Source organism: Hyla sarda, unplaced genomic scaffold, assembly GCF_029499605.1.
Source record: "Hyla sarda isolate aHylSar1 unplaced genomic scaffold, aHylSar1.hap1 scaffold_38, whole genome shotgun sequence".
Taxonomy (NCBI): domain Eukaryota; kingdom Metazoa; phylum Chordata; class Amphibia; order Anura; family Hylidae; genus Hyla; species Hyla sarda.
Window position 1 is genome coordinate 1,060,267 of NW_026610399.1, and position 13,066 is coordinate 1,073,332.

Below are 13,066 nucleotides of genomic sequence, written 5' to 3' on the forward strand. Positions count from 1 at the left end.
TCATAGAAACAAGTTACAGAAAGTATTGTAATAGGGACAAGTTACAGGAAGTATTGTCATAGGGACAAGTTACAGGAAGTATTGTCAAAGGGACAAGTTACAGGAAGTATTGTCATAGCGACAAGTTACAGGAAGTATTGTCAAAGGGACAAGTTACAGGAAGTATTGTCATAGGGACAAGTTACAGGAAGTATTGTCAAAGGGACAAGTTACAGGAAGTATTGTCAAAGGGACAAGTTACAGGACATATTGTCGTAGGGACAAGATACAGGATGTATTGTCATAGGGACAAGATACAGGAAGTATTGTCATAGGGACAAGTTACAGGAAGTATTGTCAAAGGGACAAGTTACAGGAAGTATTGTCATAGGGACAAGTTACAGGAAGTATTGTCAAAGGGACAAGTTACAGGAAGTATTGTCAAAGGGACAAGTTACAGGACATATTGTCGTAGGGACAAGATACAGGATGTATTGTCATAGGGACAAGATACAGGAAGTATTGTCATAGGGACAATATATAGGAAGTATTGTCATAGAGACAAGTTACAGGAAGTATTGTTATAGGGACAAGGTATAGGAGGTATTGTCACAGGGAAAAGTTCCAGTAAGTATTGTCATAGGGTCAAGTTACAGCAAAAATTGTCATAGTGACAAGTTACAGGTTGTATTGCCAAAGGAACAAGTTACAGGAGGCATTGTCATAGGGACAAGTTACAGGAAGTATTGTCATAGGGACACGTTACAAAAACAATTGTCATAGGGACACGTTATAGGAAGTATTGTCATAGGGACACATTATAGATCCAAATCACCATTCACATGATCACAAAAACACTACCTGTCTGAAATACATTAGAATGTAGATAGTGGTATCAGATTAATGGTTTCCATGGCAACAATGAACTAACAGCTCAAACGACAGGAAGCATTGTCATAGGGATATTTCATGGACTATCCACATACTAGCTAGCTGAAAGAAGTTAGGACCTAGGTACTGATGTAGATAGTGATTTTGGATTCAAAGTCCCTGTGACAACACTGAAATGAATGAGCAGAAGACAGAAAGAATTGTCATGGGGATATTGCATAGATTTATAATACAATCCATATTAAGGTTGACATACCAGCTAGCTGAAATAAGTAAGGATGTTGGTTTTAAATTCAATGTTCCTATAACAATACTGAATTGCCAGACCAGAAGTGTTGTCATAGGCACAATGCATGCGACAAAAGTAACAAGTACATGAATAACCACATACTAGCAATAAGAAGATGAGGTGAAATCGATAGTGGATTTGGATTGAAAGTCCGACAAAACTGAATTGTCAGAGCAGAAGACGGAAGTGTTGTCATAGGGACACTGTATATATCCAAAGCAAAACAAACAGTCACATGCTATCCAATAGAAATAAGTAAGTTTTGGTAAGATAGAGGTTTTGGATTCAGGGTCACAACACTGAACTGCCAGAGAAGAAGACAGGAAGTATTGTCATAGGGATATTGCATAGATCCAAATCACCATCCAGAGTCATGTCTGCAAACTAGTCGTGACCACGATGACCTGGCCGAGCAGATGACAGGACGTGTTGTCATGTAGATATAGTTGTTTATATAGACAGGGATTTTAGAGACTTCTCTGAAATCATTTAACCAGACTAACAGGAAGTGTTGTCATAGGGACATTGCATGTTTCCAAATAACTATCTGCAACAGGTCTACGTACTATGTAGCTTATGATCAATTATAAGGATTTTGGTATTGAAATGGATGGTGATTTCTCCTCTTTACAGCGTCCCTCTGACAACACCCAGCGGCCAGAGCCAAGTACAGGAAGTGTTGTCATAAGGACATTGCATGTTTCCAAATAACTATCTGCAATAAGGTCCACATCATATGTTGCTTTAGATCAGTTATAAAGATGTGGCCATTGACATGGATGGTGATTTGAGATTTTCATAGCATCCCTGTGACAACACTGATTGGCCAGAGCAGAGGACAGAAAGTGTTGTCATAGGGACATTGCATTTTTCCAAATAGGGTTGATGTACCATATGGCTTTAGATCAGTTAGAAGTATGTGGGCATTAATATGGATAGTGAATTGGGATCATCACAACGTCCCTATGACAACACTGAATGGCCAGAGCATAGGACAGGACGAGTTGCCATAGGGACATTGCCTGTTTCCAAATAAGGTTCATGTACCATGTGGCTTTAGATCAGGTTAAGAATGCGGATATGGATATGGATGATTTGGGATCATCACAGCGTCCCTATGACAACACTGACCAGCAAAGCAAGGTAGTCACATACGGTCATGATCACGCGGCCTCTTACCGTGAGGATGAGGTGGGCTCGGTGATCTGGCGCTGCATGCGGGCGTGCTTCATCAGGTGTTCCTTCAGGGCGTTCTGCACCTCGGCCGGTATGTCGGGGGACGTGTGGCTGATCTTCATGGCCGCCTCCTGCATCTTCACCGACTGTTTCCCGTTCTGTTTTATCTCCTTTTTTTCCTCGGTTTCGGTCACTTCAGGAGGGGCGCTGGGGACGCATGGGGGGACGCCATTGGTCACGGAGGTGACGGGTTTACTCCTCCAGCACGGCCAGCAGAGTTTCCAGAAGACGAAGAGCGAGACCACCAGCAGCGCCAAACCGCAGAAGCTGACCACCACGGCGAGGAGACTCACCGAAATGTCTGTGGGGGGAAAAGACAAGACATTAGGAGATCCTTCTGTTTCCAAACCAGGGTGCCTCCAGCTGTTGCAGTACTACAACACCCATATATAATACTGCATCCTATGTAAAAGAATATAACTACTATAATACTTCTCCTATATAGAAGAATATAACTACTATAATACTGCTCTTATATACAAGAATATATCTACTATAATACTGCCCCTATATACAAGAATATAACTACTATAATACTGCTTCTATATACAATAATATAACTACTATAATACTGCTCCTATATACAAGAATATAACTACTATAATACTGCCCCTATATACAAGAACATAACTACTATAATACTGCTTCTATATACAATAATATAACTACTATAATACTGCTCCTATATACAAGAATATATCTACTATAATACTGCTCCTATATACAAGAATATAACTACTATAATACTGCTCCTATATACAAGAATATAACTACTATAATATTGCCTCCTATATACAAGAATATAACTACTATAATACTGCTTCTATATACAAGAATATGACTACTATAATACTGTCTCCTATATACAAGAATATAACTACTATAATACTGCTCCTATATACAAGAATATAACTACTATAATACTGCTCCTATATACAATAATATAACTACTATAATACTGCCTCCTATATACAAGAATATAACTACTATAATACTGCTCCTATATACAAGAATATAACTACTATAATACTGCTCCTATATACAAGAATATAACTACTATAATACTGCTCCTATATACAAGAATATAACACTATAATACTGCTCCTATGTACAAGAATATAACTATTATAATACTGCTCCTATATACAAGAATATAACTACTATAATACTGCTCCTATATACAAGAATATAACTACTATAATACTGCTCCTATATACAATAATATAACTACTATAATACTGCCTCCTATATACAAGAATATAACTACTATAATACTGCTCCTATATACAAGAATATAACTACTATAATACTGCTCCTATATACAAGAATATAACTACTATAATACTGCTTCTATATACAAGAATATAACACTATAATACTGCTCCTATGTACAAGAATATAACTATTATAATACTGCTCCTATATACAAGAATATAACTACTATAATACTGCTCCTATATACAAGAATATAACTACTATAATACTGCATCATATATACAAGAATATAACTACTATAATACTGCTCCTATATACAAGAATATAACTACTATAATACTGCCTCAAATATACAAGAATATAACTACTATAATACTGCTCCCTATATACAAGAATATAACTACTATAATACTGCTCCTATATACAAGAATATAACTACTATAATACTGCTCCTATATACAAGAATATAACTACTATAATACTGCTTCTATATACAAGAATATGACTACTATAATACTGTCTCCTATATACAAGAATATAACTACTATAATACTGCTCCTATATACAAGAATATAACTACTATAATACTGTTCCTATATACAAGAATATAACTACTATAATACTGCTCCTATATACAAGAATATAACTACTATAATACTGCCTCCTATATACAAGAATATAACTACTATAATACTGCCCCCTATATACAAGAATATAACTACTATAATACTGTTCCTATATACAAGAATATAACTACTATAATACTGCTCCTATATACAAGAATATAACTACTATAATACTGCCCCCTATGGACAGGAATGGTAGAATTATTCCGCCCTGTGGTGATTTAGTCGGTGACTTTTAATTGAAGCCATTACCCATCTTTCCCCCAATTATTTGCTGTCTTCTCTGCGGTTTATGTCTCTGACCTTTTCTCGCTGTCGTCTGAAGATCTAATTAGACATTTTATTATGTTCTGGAGGATTTAGAGAAATGTATCACATTACAGCTGAGCCGCCGCCGATACAGGAGGAGAAAGAACTGTATAAAATATCTGGCGTCAGGAAGAGTACAAGTCATTAATAAAATGTTGTGTAGAAGAGAAATCCTAAAGCTTGTTCAGTGTTGAGGAGAGCCCCGCCCATGCTTAGATAGATAGTGAAAAGCCTGCCCATGCTTAGATTAAAGGGGTACTCAGGTGCTCCTGAACATTTTGTTCAGAATGCTCAGAGCCAGTGACCATGATCGTGATGTCATGGCCACGCCCCCTCATGGTTTCACGCCACGCCACCTCCATTCCTGTGTATTGGAGGGGGCATTCCGGCGACACGCTCCCTACCACACACATGAATGGAGGAGGCGAGCGTGACGTCACAAGGACCGCAGGAACCTGGTGTTTGTTTAGAACATAGGGCATAACATGCGTAGGGGCGGAGTACCCCATTAATGCTGAAAGCCCCACTCATGTTTAGATGGCCTTTGCTTACATGGATAGTGAAAGCTCTGTTCATGCTTAGATGGATGCTGAAAGCCCTGCCTATGCATAGATTGGTGAAAGCAACGCCCATGCTTAAATGGTTGCTGAAACCCTATCCATACTTAGATTCATGGTTAAAGTCCCACCCATGCTCGAATGGATAGTGAGAGATTAGCCCATTCTTAGATGTACAGTGAAAGTCCCACACATGCTTAGATGGGTTCATTAGGCTCTGCCTCTGCTTAGATGAATGGTGAAAGCCCCGCCCATGCTTAGGTTGGTGAGAAAAGCTCCTCCTATGTTTAAATTGATAGTGAAATTGCCGCCCTGACTTGGATGGATGGTGAAAGCCCCGCCCATGCTTAGACTGATGGTGAAAATTCCATGCTTAGATAGTAGAGTGCTGCCAGAGCACTTATAAGTATCTTGCGAGGCTGAAATTACTGAACAAATACGTTGCTGCAGTCCCATGTAAATGGCTATTATCTGCAGCTCAGTGACTCTACAGGCGGCTTCGCTGGTATAACCGTCGCCATGGCAGCAGCCTCAGGATGAGCTCTTATGCTGGGGTTTATGGGGTCAGAAATGCCCATTGTCTCTTTACATTAACCCTGTAAATGACACCAATATGCCCGCCCCGTATCGCAGGATGGTCTCTCCCGCTGTCATGACAACCTGAATGGGTCCAGAGATCGATATAAAGGAGGAATAAGAGCCCCAATATCTTATAATGGGGTCAGCAGGTCCATGAATGTGGTGTAGTGCGACTAATATGGCCATTGCGTGAGGGCTCACCCAGCTTTCCCTGACTGCTGGCAAGCAGACCTGCCTTATTATTCACCACCATTTCTAATGGCTGTTCAGTGGTTTAGGACAGATGGGTGGTAATCCCAAGTGGTAGCCACCATTAGGGCTGTCACCCAGCTTTCCTAGACTACTAAATAATAAATTATATACCAGTGTGTAACCAGATACATTTGCCATTCAGTAATAAAGAAAAGTAGAGTTGCAACACCGGCCATATTCACCATAAGGGCTGTCATCCAGCTTTTCCTGATTCCTGGCATGCAATTTCTTATAAAACACAATTGGCATTAATAAATATAGGACACATGGGCACTTATCTCAAGAGGTGGTGGTTTTGGCAATATTTTCACCCAGCTTTTCCTGACTCCTGACAAGCATCCCTGCTTTACTGTTCACAACCATTTCTAATGGACATTTGGGGGTCTAGGACAGATGGGTAGCAATCCCAAAACATAGGGCATATTGTCAGGCAGCTTTCCTGAATCCAAACAAATCTCTAAATACAATTTAAATCTAATTCTGGGAAAGCTGGGTGACTTATGCTACACCCACCATTAGGGTTGTCACATATTTCCTTGACCCCTGGACAGCGACTATTGTGCCCATTTCTATTCCTATAATTAGATACATTTGCCTTCCATGCAGGGCAGCAGAGACGTAACGGCAGCCATATTATCACCCAGCTTTTCCAGAATTAGAAAGTGTTTTATGTAATGGAAATGTTATCATTGTAGAATGAAAAGATCTGTAATATTCTGTTATCAAAGTCACCGCTTGCTGTCAGTGAATGGAAACATTATTGTTTACACTATATGCCAGTGTTTCCCAACTAGGGTGCCTCCAGCTATGGCCAAACTACAACTCCCAGCATGCCCGGACAGCCAAAGGCTGTCCGGGCATGCTGGGAGTTGTAGTTTGGCCACAGCTGGAGGCACCCTGATTGGGAAATACTGCTATAGGTAGAGAAACTATCCTGCTCTAACAGCTGAGTGTTTGTCACAATTGCACCTTAGCGCGGCCGTATTCATAAATCCTGTTTCTATAGCAGCCGAGGACATATCCTGTATATTGTGCCCCATATATCAAGTGCCCATTGATCCGTGGTGTCACCGCCCCAGTTCCACCAGCCGTGGGATGACCATCACTACAATCTATGGCTTCTATATGCAGAATCCTCCATTATTAACACATTTCACCCAACTTTCCCAGATTCCTGAATGGTACCAAAAAAATAATTGAGTCAATATCTTTCAACATCGTAACAAACATTGGTGATTATGTAATGTCCCTTTAAGACAGCGGTCAGAAAAAGGTTTCTCTATAGTGGTTGCAGAACTACCACTCCCAGCATGCCGCTTGAGGCTACATGCGCATTGTGAAGATTATTGGGGCCGCTGAAGAATGTTCACACTCGGCTGCTTCTGTCTTGTTTGTCCTTATTATTGTAAAAAACTAAAAAAAATGGAACAGATTCTAAAAATCCCCAGAATCCTCTGCTCAGCGCCCAGCCCCCGCTCCATTCAATGCTCGCTGTGCTACATTCATAAATGTTCTATTATGGGGGAGATACATCCAGATACATTGATGCTTCTTCACTTACTATGCAGCTCACACACTAACAGGGCATGCTGGGAGTTGTAGTTTTGCAACAACTGAAGAGCAACAGGTTTGAGATTGCTGCCCTGTATAGTGGAAGGCGCTGCAGCAGAACCACAAGTCCCAGCAAAATATGGGCGGGTGGTGGATTTAGGGGGGAAGCTTTGAGGATTGCTAAGATAATATTCTATTAGGACTGGGAGGAAGTGTGGGGGGGTACTGGGGAGCAGTGGTGAGGAGGCTGGATGATGGGAGATACTGGGGAGCAGTGGTGAGGAGGCTGGAGGATGGGGAGATACTGGGGAGCAGTGGTGAGGAGGCTGGAGGAATGGGGAGATACTGGGGAGCAGTGGTGAGGAGGCTGGAGGATGGGGAGATACTGGGGAGCAGTGGTGAGGAGGCTGGAGGATGGGGAGATACTGGGGAGCAGTGGTGAGGAGGCTGGAGGATGGGGATGTACTGGGGAGCAGTGGTGAGGAGGCTGGAGGATGGGGAAATACTGGGGAGCAGTGGTGAGGAGGCTGGAGGATGGGGAGATACTGGGGAGCAGTGGTGAGGAGGCTGGAGGGATGGGGAGATACTGGGGAGCAGTGGTGAGGAGGCTGGAGGATGGGGAGATACTGGGGAGCAGTGGTGAGGAGGCTGGAGGATGGGGAGATACTGGGGAGCAGTGGTGAGGAGGCTGGAGGATGGGGAGATACTGGGGAGCAGTGGTGAGGAGGCTGGAGGATGGGGAAATACTGGGGAGCAGTGGTGAGGAGGCTGGAGGATGGGGAGATACTGGGGAGCAGTGGTGAGGAGGCTGGAGGATGGGGAGATACTGGGGAGCAGTGGTGAGGAGGCTGGAGGATGGGGAGATACTGGGGAGCAGTGGTGAGGAGGCTGGAGGATGGGGATGTACTGGGGAGCAGTGGTGAGGAGGCTGGAGGATGGGGAGATACTGGGGAGCAGTGGTGAGGAGGCTGGAGGATGGGGAGATACTGGGGAGCAGTGGTGAGGAGGCTGGAGGATGGGGAGATACTGGGGAGCAGTGGTGAGGAGGCTGGAGGATGGGGAGATACTGGGGAGCAGTGGTGAGGAGGCTGGAGATTTGGGAGGATAGTAGGGAGCAGTGATAGGGAAACAGGAGGTTTATATAGATATTGGAATGCAGGATGTGAGGAGTCTGGAAGCCTAAGGAGATATTGGAGATTAGTGGTGAGGAGGCTAATGGTTTAGGGGATACTGGGGAGCAGAGGTTTAGAGGCCGGAGGATTGGGAGGATATTGGGGAGTAGTGGTGTGGAGGATGGAAGGATGGGGAGATATTGGTGAGCAGTGGTGAGGAGGCTGGAGGTTTAGGAGCAGTGGTGAGGAGGCTGGAGGTTAAGGAGCAGTGGTGAGGAGGCTGGAGGTTTGGGAGCAGTGGTGAGGAGGCTGGAGGTTTAGGAGCAGTGGTGAGAAGGCTGGAGGTTTAGGAGCAGTGGTGAGGAGGCTGGAGGTTTAGGAGCAGTGGTGAGGAGGCTGGAGGTTTGGGAGCAGTGGTGAGGAGGGTGGAGGTTTAGGAGCAGTGGTGAGGAGGCTGGAGGTTTGGGAGCAGTGGTGAGGAGGCTGGAGGTTTGGGAGCAGTGGTGAGGAGGCTGGAGGTTAAGGAGCAGTGGTGAGGAGGCTGGAGGTTTGGGAGCAGTGGTGAGGAGGCTGGAGGTTTAGGAGCAGTGGTGAGAAGGCTGGAGGTTTGGGAGCAATGGTGAGGAGGCTGGAGGTTTGGGAGCAGTGGTGAGGAGGTTGGAGGTTAAGGAGCAGTGGTGAGGAGGCTGGAGGTTTGGGAGCAGTGGTGAGAAGGCTGGAGGTTTGGGAGCAGTGGTGAGGAGGCTGGAGGTTTGGGAGTAGTGGTGAGGAGGCTGGAGGTTTAGGAGCAGTGGTGAGGAGGCTGGAGGTTTGGGAGCAGTGGTGAGGAGGCTGGAGGTTTGGGAGCAGTGGTGAGGAGGCTGGAGGTTTAGGAGCAGTGGTGAGGAGGCTGGAGGTTAAGGAGCAGTGGTGAGGAGGCTGGAGGTTTGGGAGCAGTGGTGAGGAGGCTGGAGGTTTAGGAGCAGTGGTGAGAAGGCTGGAGGTTTGGGAGCAGTGGTGAGAAGGCTGGAGGTTTGGGAGCAGTGGTGAGGAGGCTGGAGGTTAAGGAGCAGTGGTGAGGAGGCTGGAGGTTTGGGAGCAGTGGTGAGGAGGCTGGAGGTTTGGGAGCAGTGGTGAGGAGGCTGGAGGTTTGGGAGCAGTGGTGAGGAGGCTGGAGGTTTGGGAGCAGTGGTGAGAAGGCTGGAGGTTTGGGAGCAGTGATGAGGAGGCTGGAGGTTAAGGAGCAGTGGTGAGGAGGCTGGAGGTTAAGGAGCAGTGGTGAGGAGGCTGGAGGTTAAGGAGCAGTGGTGAGGAGGCTGGAGGTTAAGGAGCAGTGGTGAGGAGGCTGGAGGTTTGGGAGCAGTGGTGAGGAGGCTGGAGGTTAAGGAGCAGTGGTGAGGAGGCTGGAGGTTTGGGAGCAGTGGTGAGGAGGCTGGAGGTTTGGGAGCAGTGGTGAGGAGGCTGGAGGTTTAGGAGCAGTGGTGAGAAGGCTGGAGGTTTGGGAGCAGTGATGAGGAGGCTGGAGGTTAAGGAGCAGTGGTGAGGAGGCTGGAGGTTAAGGAGCAGTGGTGAGGAGGCTGGAGGTTAAGGAGCAGTGGTGAGGAGGCTGGAGGTTAAGGAGCAGTGGTGAGGAGGCTGGAGGTTTGGGAGCAGTGGTGAGGAGGCTGGAGGTTAAGGAGCAGTGGTGAGGAGGGGGGTGCAGGAAGGGTGAGAGACCACATAGAGGGGACACAGGAGGAACTCGTGGGGGGGGGGGATTGTGGAGCAAATATTGGGGAGCAGAGACTGAATGTATTGGGGATCTGGATGAAGGGTGGTAGGTGCCAGGGGCAGAAGGTAAGTATATAGAGAAGATAGATAGATAGATTAGATAGATTAGATAGATAGATAGATAGATAGATAGATAGATATATATATATATATATATATATATATATATATATATATATATATATATATATATATATATATATATATTGGGGTATAGGAGGTAGATGGCAGATGTGTATTGTGTATATTGGGGGCAGAATGAAGCAGCAGAGCCAAGTTATAGCGGAGCCGGTCCCCGGGTGTTGGGGTGTAGCGGAGCGGGTGCCCGGGTGTTGGGGTGTAGCGGAGCCGGTGCCCGGGTGTAGCGGAGCCGGTGCCCGGGTGTTGGGGTGTAGCGGAGCCGGTGCCCGGGTGTTGGGGTGTAGCGGAGCCGGTGCCCGGGTGTTGGGGTGTAGCGGAGCCGGTGCCCGGGTGTAGCGGAGCCGGTGCCCGGGTGTAGCGGAGCCGGTGCCCGGGTGTTGGGGTGTAGCGGAGCCGGTGCCCGGGTGTTGGGGTGTAGCGGAGCCGGTGCCTGGGTGTTGGGGTGTAGCGGAGCCGGTGCCCGGGTGTAGCGGAGCCGGTGCCCGGGTGTTGGGGTGTAGCGGAGCCGGTGCCCGGGTGTTGGGGTGTAGCGGAGCCGGTGCCCGGGTGTTGGGGTGTAGAGGAGCCAGTGCCCGGGTGTTGGGGTGTAGCGGAGCCGATGCCCGGGTGTTGGGGTGTAGCGGTGCCGATGCCCGGGTGTAGCGGAGCCATTGTACAGGTGTAGGATAAGGATTATAGCGGAGCTGCAGTAGTTCGGGCAGCATCAGTTGTCTTCCTGCACCTGTTGCGCTGGGGGCGGCACAGGGTTATAGCGGAGCCGGTGCCATAGTGTCGGGTTATACTGAAGCCGAAGTAGCGCCGGGGTGTCAGGTGTAGCGGAGCCGGGAGTAGTGCCGGGGTGTCAGGTGTAGCGTAGCCGGGAGTAGTGCCGGGGTGTCAGGTGTAGCGGAGCCGGGAGTAGTGCCGGGGTGTCTGGTGTAGCGGAGCCGGGAGTAGTGTCGGGGTGTCAGGTGTAGTAGAGCCGGTGTAGTGTCGGGGTGTCAGGTGGAGTAGTGTCGGGGTGTCAGGTGTAGCAGAGCCGGAGTAGTGTCGGGGTGGCAGGTGTAGCAGGGCCGGAGTAGTGTCGGGGTGTCAGGTGTAGCAGAGCCGGAGTAGTGTCGGGGTGTCAGGTGGAGTAGTGTCGGGGTGTCAGGTGTAGTAGAGCCGGTGTAGTGTCGGGGTGTCAGGTGTAGTAGAGCCGGAGTAGTGTCGGGGTGTCAGGTGTAGCAGAGCCGGAGTAGTGTCGTGGTTTCAGGTGTAGCAGAGCCGGAGTAGTGTCGGGGTGTCAGGTGTAGCAGAGCCGGAGTAGTGTCGGGGTGTCAGGTGTAGTAGAGCCGGAGTAGTGTCGGGGTGTCAGGTGTAGCAGAGCCGGATCTTGGTTTGTAGTTTCAGGTTGTGGCAGAGTCGAGGTAATGTCGGAATGTAGTGGAGCCGGAGTAGTGCAGCAGACGTGGGCTCCGGACCCGGGGCACTGGCCTGTACTGCCCGCTCCCTGGTTGCTCCGGGGCACTGACCTGTACTGCCCGCTCCCTGGTTGCTCCGGGGCACTGACCTGTACTGCCCGCTCCCTGGTTGCTCCGGTGCACTGACCTGTACTGCCCGCTCCCTGGTTGCTCCTGTGCACTGACCTGTACTGCCCGCTCCCTGGTTGCTCAGGGGCACTGACCTGTACTGCCCGCTCCCTGGTTGCTCCGGGGCACTGACCTGTACTGCCCGCTCCCTGGTTGCTCCGGAGCACTGACCTGTACTGCCCGCTCCCTGGTTGCTCCTGTGCACTGACCTGTACTGCCCGCTCCCTGGTTGCTCAGGGGCACTGACCTGTACTGCCCGCTCCCTGGTTGCTCCGGAGCACTGACCTGTACTGCCCGCTCCCTGGTTGCTCCGGAGCACTGACCTGTACTGCCCGCTCCCTGGTTGCTCCTGTGCACTGACCTGTACTGCCCGCTCCCTGGTTGCTCCGGTGCACTGACCTGTACTGCCCGCTCCCTGGTTGCTCCGGGGCACTGACCTGTACTGCCCGCTCCCTGGTTGCTCCGGGGCACTGACCTGTACTGCCCGCTCCCTGGTTGCTCCTGTGCACTGACCTGTACTGCCCGCTCCCTGGTTGCTCCGGAGCACTGACCTGTACTGCCCGCTCCCTGGTTGCTCCTGTGCACTGACCTGTACTGCCCGCTCCCTGGTTGCTCCTGTGCACTGACCTGTACTGCCCGCTCCCTGGTTGCTCCGGGGGAAGATGCCGGTGCACTTGTCCCACTCCACCTGCCCCCCCAGGCAGAGCTCGGACACGATCTGCAGCGCCTTCTGGCACAGGCTCACACCGTCCTCCTTGTGAAAACTCATCCCGTCCACGGTCATCTAGGTCATGGCCGCCCACAGCGCCTGGAACCCGGGGAGATCGTCCGGCGGAGGCGGCAGCAGCAGCGGGCACCATGCGCCGGGCAGGACGGAGCTGAGAGAACTGACAGGAGACTGAGCCGGGAGCAGCGCCGCCTGATAATGTATAGAGAGAGAACGACAGCTAGGGGGCAGCACCGGGAGGACACACCTGGAGACCGGGGGGGAGAGGGCTCTACAGAAGGGGCACAACACTGGGGGCAGGGG

The 13,066-nt window shown here is 48.6% G+C and overlaps 1 protein-coding gene across 2 annotated transcripts in view; it reads right to left on the reverse strand.

The window, feature by feature from the left end:
- SYT10 (synaptotagmin 10) overlaps nucleotides 1-12,937 on the reverse strand; it is a 51,146-nt gene extending 38,209 nt beyond the window's left edge. Inside the window, exons 1-2 of one of the 2 annotated variants that reach the window (XM_056553741.1) lie at nucleotides 12,664-12,937; nucleotides 2,339-2,696 (exon numbers count right to left, since the gene is read on the reverse strand). In XM_056553741.1, the coding sequence (XP_056409716.1) occupies nucleotides 2,339-2,696; nucleotides 12,664-12,820 (515 nt within the window). In that variant the 5' untranslated portion in view covers nucleotides 12,821-12,937. Of the gene's footprint in view, nucleotides 1-2,338; nucleotides 2,697-4,488; nucleotides 4,625-12,663 lie in introns of those variants that run through there. The other variant, XM_056553742.1, reaches the window with a different exon arrangement.
- Nucleotides 12,938-13,066: the final 129 nt, after the last annotated feature.